The sequence below is a fragment of the Chelonia mydas genome, chromosome 2 (assembly GCF_015237465.2).
Source record: "Chelonia mydas isolate rCheMyd1 chromosome 2, rCheMyd1.pri.v2, whole genome shotgun sequence".
Classification (NCBI taxonomy): domain Eukaryota; kingdom Metazoa; phylum Chordata; order Testudines; family Cheloniidae; genus Chelonia; species Chelonia mydas.
This window is the reverse complement of record NC_057850.1, coordinates 110,831,556-110,844,259: the sequence shown is the minus strand read 5'-3', so window position 1 is coordinate 110,844,259 and position 12,704 is coordinate 110,831,556. Positions and strand designations below refer to the sequence as shown.

At 43.9% G+C, this 12,704-nt stretch overlaps 1 protein-coding gene across 23 annotated transcripts in view; it reads left to right on the top strand.

Annotated features, from left to right (window-relative positions):
* Nucleotides 1-12,704, top strand: part of HIVEP1 (HIVEP zinc finger 1) — a 199,523-nt gene that overhangs the window by 168,738 nt on the left and 18,081 nt on the right. For all 23 annotated transcript variants that reach the window (XM_043540108.1, XM_043540098.1, XM_043540109.1 and 20 more), the window contains one exon: nt 12,115-12,216. In XM_043540108.1, the coding sequence (XP_043396043.1) occupies nt 12,115-12,216 (102 nt within the window). The remainder of the gene's footprint in view (nt 1-12,114; nt 12,217-12,704) is intronic.

The window sequence follows — 12,704 nt, the reverse complement described above, 5'->3', positions numbered from 1 at the left end:
AGTGAAGGAGTTTAAGCACTCTACTCCTAAAAGGACAACACCTACAATATACTCAGTACTCTCCATTCCTAGGCCAGGGAGATGATGTGCCAGGGAAAAGGCATACTACTTACACTGTTTCGGTTCTTCCCAAGCCATCTTCTTCATTACTGTCTACTTCCATCAGATGAGATTTACCAGAGCAGTCTATGCTGTTGGTTGACTCTGAAATTTGCCCCGTGCCAACCCACTCTGTACCACAGGAATTCAGACACTCCAGTTATTTATTCGTTTCAGATGAGCTGAAGTCTCACCAATAATGGTTACCAAATGTCTGTTGGTAGCAAGAGTGACATGGTGACGGAGACTGGACCTTTCCCCAGTACCATTCAGACCTCCAGCACCTTCTAAAAGTGGCAGAGTACTTCCTTTAGATGAGGAGTTCTTTTCTGACTCCTAATCTCAGTGCAGGATTCCCCTACTCACCAAAGGAACTTCCCTCCTGTTACTTTTGGGGAGAGAAGGGAGTTACACCCAGGACAAATCCATGCCCCACACTGATTCAAGCACCATCCCATTTCCTATGGACCCCCCTCAGTGGCTAACCTAGGATCCTTGGCCTAAATATCAACAGCAATTCTCATGCTTCCCTAGTCTTTCTCTTGGAGACCATAGAAGGAGACTTTCTCCTACTTCATCTCTTCCTCCTCCTTTACCTCACATGCAGGAATCCTTTGAAGAGCAGGAGGCCAGAACAGATAAGGATGCTACTTTGCAAATTAATATCTCCTCCTCCTCTCCAGATGAGATGATTATGCCGCCTCCACCTTTGGCTGATGATTTCAAACAGTTCCAGGACTTAATGAAATGTACTGCACACTCTTTACAGATCCCCTTAGAGGAGGTCAGAGTCACAGCATGAGCTCCTGGATATTCTCCAGTGGACACCCTCTGCTCGAGTAGCCTTGCCAATTAATAAGCCCTGCTGGATCCTACCAAGACCATTTGAAAGACTCTGGTAACAATACCACCACCATGTAAGCATGCCGATTTAAAAAAAAAAAAAAAAAAAAAGTCCAGACAAGGACTCTGAATTTTTATTTTCCAATCTTGCACCTAACTCTCTAGTTGTGGAAGCAGTGAATGAATGCAAGATTCCCAAACAACTTGCTGAAGGCACAAACATTCAGGATGGTGACTCTTGCAGCTATAACTTCATCATTGGAACTGGGGGATTGATTTTCAGCCTTTGACCTTCAGGATGTGTATGTTCATGTCACGATTTATCCAGCTCACAAGAGATTCCTTCAATTTCTGATCAGTTGAGATCACTTCCAGTATCAGGTGCTTCCTTTTGGCCTGTCTTCTGCCCCAAGGTTATTCTTGAAAGTATTGGCAGTGGTCATTGCTTATCTTCATCTGGGCATAATTGTTCTTCCATGCCTTGACAACTGGCTATTCAAGGGCCAGTCTTACAAGATTCTCTCCACCATAAAGACAGCAATGTCTCTGGTTCCACGGGTTAGGTATTCATCTCAGCATCAGTAAATCTACTCTAAGACCTGTGCAAAGGATAGAATTCATAATGGCATCCTTAGATGCACTATGAGCAAGAGCTTACCTGCCCATGAACAGGGTCATGTCCTTAACAAACCTCATCTCAAAAATTCAAATCAGTCCACAAACATCAACAAGAAATTGCCTTCAACTACTCAGACACATGGCAGCTTGTACTTTTGTGACACAACATGCTAGGTTATGCCTTTGATGTTTCCAGCGCTGGCTCAGGATGGTTTATGTCCCCGAACAAACGCAGCCTGCAGAAACTGGTGTCAGTCCCTCATCGAGTACAAGTACTCAATTGGTGGAAAGACCCAGACAATGTTTGTGTAGGTGTTCCATGCATCCAGCTCTCCCCAGCCATCACCATAATGAAGGCGGCAACTCTGGTGGGTTGGGGAGCACACTTAGGGATCCGCACCATTCAGGGCGAATGGTCTGTACAAGAAGCATAGTTGCACATCAACATCCTGAAGCCGAGGACAGTCAGAAATGCCTGTATCTACTTCCTGCCATTAAATCAGGAGCAATTTCATAAAAATCATGATGGACAACGTAGTCTGCATGTTCTATATCAACTGGTGTGATGGACGGTGGGGTAGGCATGAGATCCCCTTTGTGTGAAACAGTGAGGCTATGGAACCACTGTATAACCAACCGCATCCTAATTTTGGCAGCCTACCTCTCGGGTACAAAACACTGAGGCTGATGACTTCAGCAGGCACTTCTCAAGCAATTACAAATGAGAGATGGAGTCCTGGATTCTCAGTCACATTTTCCTGACTTGGGGAGTTGCACTTCCCCTCATGCACTAGGGGAAGTGCTTTCCTCATTAGTAGATGAGGGGCCTTCTGTATGCATTTCCTCCAGTGCCCCTGATATTGACGGTGATAGACATGATCAAGCAAGACAAAGCCAAGATCATATTAATAGTTCCAGTGTGGCCCAGATAGGCCTGGTACACTTACCTGATTCACCTTGCTGTTTGCCCAGTGATGAGTCTTCCATCCATCCTGGGACCCAGTGATGTGGGGGAAGCCCGGAACCCAGGCTCCAGCTCAAGCCTAAATGTCTACATCGCAATTTTACAAGTCTACTCCAGAGCCTGAGTCAAATGAAATGGGCCAGCCATGAGTATTTAATTGCAGTGTAGACGTACTCAAAAACTCATTACATCACATAACAAATTTTCTATATAAGGTGTGATCTGAATTTCACATCTATCAAGATATCTGTCTTCTAGTTTTCTTCGTGAATCCACATCACACCAGGATGGATGTTGCCTTCTATACCCTAGACGTCAGGAGAACACTGGCCTCTTATTTGGACCAAACGAGATCATTTGGAAAATCTCCAAGACTATCAATTGCTGAATGTCCAAAGGATCCACAATCTCCAAGCAGTGACTCTCCAGGTGGATTTCTGGATGTATTATTCCTTGTTATGAATCTGCCAATTTACAAGTATCTTCTAGGGTATTGACCATTCCATGAGGTCTTTCTCTACTTCTGTGACATTACTCAAAAACATTCCCCTTGTCCAGATCTTCAGAGCTGCAGCTTGGTCTGCAATACATATGTTTTCCAAGCACTACATGTTGGTTCATTCTTCTAGATGAGACGCTGCCTTGAGAATGCAGTCTTGTCTTTAGTATTGGACTCAACTCCAAAGCTTCTTCATGTTGAGGATACTGCTTGAAAGTCACCTGAAATGGGGCACCCAAAGGGAGACTACTCAAAGGAAAAAAGAGACATTACTCTCCTTGTGCAGTAACTGGAGTTCTTTGAGATGTGTGTCCTTGTGAATGCTCTGCCACGTGTCCTCTTTCCCCTGTTTCAGTGTTTCTTGTATGGGACTTTATGATGGAGAACAAACTGAGGGCAGTTTGCCTGTGCAGCCCTATATGCCCTTGGTGTGCAGCACGAGCAGGCACTACCACCAAAAGTTTCCGATTGAAGGCACGTATAAGCGCATCTGAAGTGCAGCACCCATAGGGACACACGTCTTGAAGAACTCCAGTGACTGCACAAGGTGAGTAACCTGATGATAAATCATTACCTACTCACCTGACACGTAGTTTTCAGGATTCTCAGTGCTGCGAAGAACTCTTAAATGTCTGAGAGTGTAGTTCTGCACTGCTCTTAAAATATAAAATTTAGAATTCTGACATGGTATGTAACAGTTATGTTTCTAATTTAACTTAGTTTCCTTCTCTGAGTGGTCTCTGCACATTCCTAAGAGTGGGAATGTGCAGAGGTTATTTCAAAGAACTCTAGTAACAGGTGAGTAGCCTTCATTTTCAGATTTGCTTGTTCTAGATTCCTATATATTGTACATGTGATTAGATTGGCAAAGGATTAAAGTAATTACCAATCTTAATAGTTCTCACCAAGTGATTCTTCAAGAATATGGATTTTCTATTTTACTTGCTTTGACACCAGCTCTGGGCTCTCAACACTCTGTGTCACATCCACTGACCTTCTAGCCAAGATGAAATTGGGTGGGTAGTATCTGAGCCTCCCTCAGGAGCAGCCAGAGAAATTGATAGGGAGGGACTCCTATTCCTCACCATTCTCTCCACCTACGATCTGGGAGTTCTGAATTGCAGAGGCAGCACAATCATATATGGGTTTCTGAGTCTAGAGCAGGAGACTAAGCTAGCTTTAATTTGACCTTTTAAATGATCAGTCCTTTTCTAACACAATTATTTTCTTAACTATAGAATTCTGTCTCGTGTGGCTGAACTGTTTTCTTCTTAATTGAATGAGTAACAGAGTAACAAACACTGTACTAATGACATGCTTATTATAGTGTTTTTAAATTATATTTAAAAAAAATTAAATCTGATCTTTGCTTTAAACTTTCATGCAACTATATCACTATGATCTCAGAGAAACTCTTGTGTTAAGTAGGGTCAGGCCTAGTCAGCACTGGAGTGGAAAACTTCCTACAGTATCTTGTTTTGTTTTGAAAGTGATGCACGTAATTCAGCAGGTGTGTCAGAACTTAGTACTCCATCACAGTGTAGGGAGTACACATGTTTGTGGTGCAGTCTTTTCGATGAAATGTCAAATGGAGGCTTTTATCACTTCTGATCATGAAAGGTCCAATGGGAGTTTTTGCAAGAGTGGGTGTGCTGGCCATATTCCAAACTCCTAATTAAATTCCGCCTACCTCAATTCCCCTGTCACTTTAGTTGGATACAATATTTTTATTCACTTCCTGTCCTGATTTTCATCAGCAGGGTCTACGCCTGCACCCTAAACACCCTCATGCCCCAATGCAATAGTATATAGGAAGGGGCGGACCTGCCGCAACTCCATTTCCTTCTCAGTTGCCTGCAGCTTGACATGATGCATCACAATGTCCATTTTCTAGCCATGCTGCTTTGTATACCTCTCGCTTATTTTTTTTTTCCTTATTTTTCTAGTGGTACTTTTGTTTTATTATTTTTCCATTATTTAGCACAATTGGAGTGGGGATTCCCCTCATCCTCTCTTTTTGCCTGATATGGTCCTTTATCGCTTTTCTTGGTCCTCACTATATGATCTTGAGTATGGGTTATGCCCAGCAGCCCAGGCTTCAAACCCTGCCAGACCTGCCATCGGTTTTCCCCACAGTGACGAACATTCAGGCTGCCTTTGGGAGTCTCACATCCCCTCCCAATTAGAGAGACAAGGTGAGTCAGGCAATATCTTTTATTGGACCAGGTGTTGGTGAGAGAGACAACAGAAGACAGACCAGTCAAAGATATTATCTCACCCACCTTGTCTCTCTAATATTTTGGGACTGACACAGCTGTGACAACACTGAATATCTTCTCCAAATGTAAGCTCTGGTCAGGATTTAAGAGCAGATCTAAGAAGCTGAGAGAAGACAGGCTAAAACTCCTGCTAATTGAGTGCTCACTGTGACTCATGGGTCCATGTCACCCCAACGTTCCCAGGACCTGTCTGACTGCTTCTGCTCTAGTGGTAAGCAAAGACCCAGGGGGCTCTGCAGCAGACCTTCAAAGAAGAAAAGACTCCCTTCTCTTAAACAGGATAAGAAATGGGGAAAGTCTCCCTTGGTCTGGGTCTCAGGAGACTTCGCATCCTTCTACGGGTTCCTCTGAGACTCTCATCCCCTCCAGTACCAATTCTGCAACAGTGGCAAAGAAGCCACTTACCTAGAAGCCTCCTTAAGTGGCATCAATGTTTGGACTGGACTCAGTGCCTTCAAAACAGGGATTGCAGAGTCTAGACAAAATCCTCATCACACACTTATCATTCTTTGGTACCATCTCCACCTGACATACTGACTCCTGAGGATCCCCATCTAGAGTCCCCAATACCATCCAGATTCCTGTTCGACAAGGACCTCTGTTCCCTGGAAAAGCCTGAATTGCCACTGTTGAGACACTCTCCACCGTATCAACTCATTTTTCTGAACCTGTTTACTCTCCGTCTATGCCTTCTTCGATGGTGTCTCATCCTCTGGTACCAACAAGGTCCCCATGGACACACTTTGAGGGTACTGAGAAAGATTTCCAGTTGGTACCAACACAACTTTCCCTGGTGCCACCTCATCAGCCAACCCACCTATCAAACCTCTTTACCAATAAAGGTGCATATACCATGCCAGAGTCTGGTATCAACTCGCCCTCCAGTGCTGGCATCATCCACTCCCCCAGTGGATATGGGGAATGACACCTCATCTGACTCTGAAGTGTCTATACAAGGGTCCTCTGCCTTCCTGCCACCTTCTCTTAAGGTTCAACCTGAGGAGGAAACTCTTAGTGGGAAACACACCCATGGACCCTGGCAAGGACTACCGTGGGGCCCTTCCTTTTTTACTTTGTCCCAGTTCAGTGAGCAGTCTGGAACCCCTGGGACCCATATGGTGACCATTTCTACCAGGTCTCCTCTTGTAAGAGGGCATGTCAGGAGCAACAAACAGTGTTATTGAGCCTTGCTCTTACAATACTTCTCACTGAGGAGCAAGTACTAGTTGAGGAGGAAGAATCACCTTCCCACAAGTGCTCCTCCTCATCAGATGAGGCTGTCATGCCTCCTCCACCATTTTACTGTGATAATATCAAGGCCTTTCAAGACCTGGTGAAACATATAGTGGACAGTTTACAGACTCATTGGAGGAGATACAGGAACCCCAACATTCCATCAGACATCTTTCATCCATCTCCCCAGGCCAAGATTGCCTTGCCCATCAATGATGTTTCATTAGCCCAAGTAATGCAAGGTGTGGCAAGCTCCAGCTACTATTCCAGCTCCTGCAAATGGGCTGACAAGCAATATCATATTTCACCCAGAGTGTCAGAGTGTTTTTTTTTCCCTCCTACTTTACAACCAACTCTCTGGTTGTTGAGACCGCAAACAAGAGGAACAGATAGCATCCGTTCCATTCAAAACCATCAGACAAAGAGCCGAAGCGACTGGATCTTCTGGGTCACAAGATACTCATTTGCTTCTTTGCAATTCAGAATAGCCAATTACCAAGCCCTGTTACCAAGCCCTGATGGCTAAGTATGACTTCAAAAACTATTCTTTTTCTCAGGCTTTATTAAACACTTGCCTCAGGATCAGAGAGGGCAATTTCAGGCCCTCATTACAAAAGGCCAGAAAGTTGCTAAGGCACCTCTACGGGCTTTGCTCAAGGCCACTGACACAGCTGCACTTTCCATGGCTACAGCAGTAGTCATGCACCAAGCTTCTTGGCAGCTGTCTTCCAGCCTCCTCCGGAAGGTAAAAAATACTGTTGAGGGACTTCCTTTTGAGGGACGCAAGTTGGTTAGTGACACCACAGGCGGGTCTCTTCGCAGGTTGTAGACTGCTCAGTGATCTCGTCCAGTCCACTACTAGCCCCTGAGACCAGCTGAATCCCCCCACCCCAGGAAGAAGCCCAGGTTCCCTAAGAAAGGGCCCTCCTCTTCAGTGAACTCCCAACCAGCGATGTCCTCAAAATACCAGTTTTGACCTATTGGTCAAGGGCCACGAACTACCATCTACTCTGGATCCTACGCTGCACCTCCCCCTCTCCCACCCTTATGGGAATCATCTATCCCATTTTCTACCTTTGTGGGAGTGCATCACCTCGGACAGATGGATCCTGGAGTTGATTTTCGCAGGCCATTCCATCAAGTTCAGCTCCTTACCACCCCCTCACCCTTCTTCCCTACCCCTCTTCAGGGCCATTCTCACAAGAATCTTTTGAGACAGAAGGTATAATCTCTCCTAACACTGGGATCGATTGAACTTATTCTACTGGATTTCCTCTAAAAAGGTTTAAATCTTGGTATTGCTTGGTCCTGAAGAGAGTTGAAGGACAGAGATCAAGTCTGGACCTCAGGATTTTCAACACTTTCATCTGTGATCAGCATTTCAGAATGATAACCCAAGGAACAATAATTCCCTCTCTGGATCCGGGAGATTGGTTAATTTCCCTTGACCTTCAGAATGCTTATTTCCATCTCACCTTTCTGCCAGCCCAAGGTCTTTACCACAGACTTATTGGTTGCCACAGTCCATCTTGCTAGATGGAAATAATCATCTTCCCCTACCTGGACAATTGGCTCCTGAAAGGTCGCTCATTTCTAGAGGCTCAGGCAGTAACTGGCAAAGCTCTAGCTCTTTATCACTCACTAGGCGTCTGTCTCAACCTGAAAAAATCTACCCTTATACCCAGATAACACAGACTTCATCAGGGCCACTGTGGACTTCTCCAGTGCCAATGAGTATTTGCCCAAGGACAGATTTACCTTGAAGTTCAAAGACACAGTAAATCACAGCATGGACTTGCTTACAATTTCTGGGCCGTATGGAAGCCTGTACATTTGTGACACCCTTAGCAACAGTACACTCTTGGTGTCTTCAGGCCTGGCTGAGAACCATCTATATCCCCAACAAGCACAGTCTATTGGAACAGGTATCAGTTCCTTGGAGAGTACTAAACACTCTAAGTTGGTGGAAAGATCCATAAAAAGAGTGTGTGGGAGTTCTGTTCCTGCAGCCTCCTCCTATAAGGACCATCATTCCAGGCATCTCGGTGATAAGCTGGGACGCACGTTCCCAGAACATCATAGCGCAAGGAAGATGGACTCCTTGGGAGGCCATACTCCATATCAACATATTAGAGTTCAGAGTGGTTCATTACTCTTGCAAGCACTTCCTACCCTGTAACAGGCGCCACCCAATCAGGATCATGCTGGACAACAGAATAGCAATGTATTATATCAGTCGTCAAGGAGGAGCAAGATCCCAGTCCTTATGAACCAAATCCATAAAACTTTGGAAATCTAGTGCAATATTACACCATGGGCAAATCTCAGCAGTTTATCTTCCAGGACTACAGATCTCATTGGCAGATTCCCTCTGCAGACACCAACCACAATGGGAGCTGAATGACAAGGTATTCCCAGAGATATTTTACCTGGGGCCAGCTACTGATACATCCCTTCAAAACTCCATCCAGTGTGAAGTGCAGACAATTCTGCTATAGGGGATGGGACCTCCACAACTTGACAAGAAATACCTTAGACATTCCTTGGCCTCATGTATTGCTTTATGCTTATCCTCCAATTCTCTTACTGCTTAAGGTTCTTAGAAATTGAAAAAAGAAAAATTAGTAGCCATCCTCTTAGCACTATCTTATCCAAGAGAGGTGTGGTTCCCAGAGCTGACTCGCCTGTTTCTGTGATCGTCTCTCCTTATTCCCCTGACAGTGAACCTCCTCACCCAAGAGTTGGGATTGATCACTCATCTGAATCTTTCAGCACTTCACCTGAAGCCTGGTTACTAGATGGTTCTCTGGTATAGAACAAGACTGCTCCCCAGAGGTACAAACTGTACTGCTTCATAGCAGAAAACCTCCAACAAGGAAAATGTACCTGCAGAAGTGAAAATGCTTCCAGTCTGGGTGAGGGCAGAGATATACAGCTCCTTTTGAGTCTTGTCTGTCACACATTCTCAATTACCTGTTCAATTAAAAACCTCATATTTATCATTGAGCTCCGGCAAAGTTCACCTAGCTACTATTGTAGCTTTTCACCTCTCAGTCAAAGGGTTTTCAGTTTTTACTTACCCAACCACAATGAGGTTTATCAAAGGCCTCTTCAACCTCTTCCCTCCTGTCAAGGAACCAACTCCACCATGGGAACTCAACTTACTCCTTATTGATGGAGGAAACCTCGATTTAAACCTATGGTGAACTGTTCCCTCCTTCATCTGTCCCTTTAAGGTCTCATTTCTCATAGCCATCCACTCAGCCAGGAGGGTAATGAAGCTTGGAGTCTTGATCACTGACCTACGGTATATAGTATTCTATCACAACACGATGACTCTACATCCGTACCCTCGCTTCCTTCCCAAGGTTTCCCATCAACCAGGAGATCCACCTCCTTGTGTTTTATAGTAAGACTCAAGACTTAGAGAGAAGACTCAAGCTTTCCCACACTGGATGCAAGGAGAACTCTTGACTTGTACCTAGACAGAGGTAGACCCTTTAGGGCTTCACCCAGGTTTTTCATCTCAATTGCAGAATGCATGAAAGGACAAGCAGTGTCCACCCAAAGACTATCCAAATGGGTTGCAGGATGCATTTTACCCTGTTATGAAGCCTCGGAAGTTCACCTTCCTCCAAGACTTGAGCTCATTCCACCAGTGTTCAATCTACCTCAGTAGCCCTGCTGAAAAACATACCGTTGAGATATCTGCAGGACAGCAACCTGATCTTCAGTACAAATGTTTTCCCAGCATTACGCTCTTGTGACTGCACCCAGAGCTCATGCAGATTTTGGCAAGGCTGTTATATGAAAGTGCATCAAAGTTCATAAAATGTCACAAAATAAACGTTGATGGGAAAAGGTATAAAATGGAGACCGAAAGACTTAGTCTAACCAAAAAGACCTATTGACATAACCATGGACTAGGACTATGTTAAGATCATGCCTGGTAAACAAGAGAAGTGTGGGACTGGAAATTAGGTCTAATTGGTGGACAACATAATGAGGGGACGAGCTATTCCACCCATCACTCACTTTTGGAGCTCTTCAGAGAAAAGACTTTGGGGGTGAAAATTGAGTCTGACAATTGCTGACTGAAAAAAGGGGAAGAAGTGAGCTTCACCATCATGGTTTCCACCCTCACCGTCTCCTGGGACCCAGGATCCACTGTGACACTGTTGGGCCTTCGTCAGCCTAATCCTAAGAGATGTCCTGACCAAGCGAGACCAGAGAGAAGGACCCAGATAACATAGCCAGTGGAGGTGGCAAAATCCCAACCAGTGGGGTGTGAGAATTTGTCGAACCCTTCACCCTCTTTCTCGTCTCCCCTGCCATATTTCCTTCCCTATCTTATTTCTTCTCTTTCCTGTCTCTCTCCTTTTGCTTTCTGTCCAGTGAGAGTCTGGCTTAGCCAGCCAAGACTGCATATTTTGCAACACTGCTGTAAGTTTGTGGCCAGAAAGGCAGCTGAAAGCAATGCCCTAAACAGCACAACTCTGTTACTAGAGGTCAGCCAGGTCTCAAAGTGGCTGAAAAGACCACGTGTTTCTCCAGCAAGGAGATTTCAGGTGAGAATCAACACCAGAGACAGAAGCAGCATTTTTCTGTCGTTGCTGTTCTTTTCTTTCCCCATATGTGTGCATTTGTCGTTTTGCCTTCTAGGAAACTGTTTCGAACATCAACAACAGCTCCAGCCGATCTCTACTAACTTTTTCTCTTTTCCTTAATACTTCACATTTCAAATGCTTTAATTGTTTTACCTCCATTTCTGTAACTTTAATAAAAAATTAAAAACACCTTTTATGGCATGTTTGCCATGTGACAAATTCAGTGAGTCTTGAATCTGAATTTGTCACATGGCACCAAGCAGGGTAAGGTCTCTGTATACCAAACCCCCAATTTGGTTTAAAACTGTTTAATGGTGGACAGTGACAGGGTCATGTTAACTCCTTTAACTCTTTTGAGTTATTTATTTCATCAAAATTAATATAACAGGCACTTCCACTTTGGTGGTGGCAAGTCCCTACCTCATTCTTGCAAGAAACTTTAGCCATCTAAGCAAGTGACTCCAGGAGAGGGGTTCTTGGTTGTGATAGGCAAGCAGAGATAGGTGCCTCCCTGAGAGGAGTGCGGCTTAGGACACACCCCTCTCCTCTGCATTTTCCATTGGCTAGCTTAGGCGGTTCTCCATCTCGCATGCTGTTTTTTGTGGATCTCATTCTTAGATGCCTATCTGTCCCCATTCATTGTATAGTGAGCCTAGGCACCTAACTCAGGCATTTTTGATTGTAGTGTTTGTTCCGGTGATTTTTCTAGGTCCCTACAAGTTAGGTGTTGTGACACTTGGTTCAGGGTGTTAAATGTTTGATAACTGTGGACAGCTTATCCGGGTGTGGGGAAGAGTGAGCTGGTTATATATCATACACAAAATCAAAGTACACCTGTAACTGTATTTGTCTCAGTGTAGATCCATGTACAGAATGTGACATGGATACAGAGATATGTATATTTAAAGAGTAAATCTTGGGTACATAGATATGTATATTTAAAGAGTAATTCATTTTTGTTTTTCTCTTAAGGAAACTTGACAAAACATATGAAGTCCAAGGCACACAGCAAGAAATGTACGGATTTAGGAGTTTCAGTAGGCTTAATAGATGACCAGGATGGAGAAGAATATGGTACGGATTTTAAATCTTCATTTTTTTACTCCACCTTTGTACTGATTTATTTTTCTGTCATCTCACGTATCTAGCCTTTCTCATCCAAAGCCTTTGACTTCTGTTAGAAGGAAATGCCAGTGTGATAGACACCTTAGAAATATGACAGAGAGAGTAAAAGATACTAGAAAGACACATAAGCCAAAAAAAAAAAAAGGATGGCATTTGCTAAAAGTCCATTGCTGGGAAATGTTCAAAAAAATGCTACGCAGTTTAATATCACCAATTTTACAAAACCTCAATATATCTCAGAAACATAAATTTTCCTGCAGAACATGCAGTTCCATATCACAAAATTTCACATTTTTCACTGAAAATAATTTTGCTTAAAAACATCAAATTTTAATATAAAAGTCTCACAAAAATTGGACCAAATGTCAAATCTTCACTAAAAATGCTCAAATTATGAACATATTGCTGTAAATATTTTGGGCAGCTCATCCCAGAAA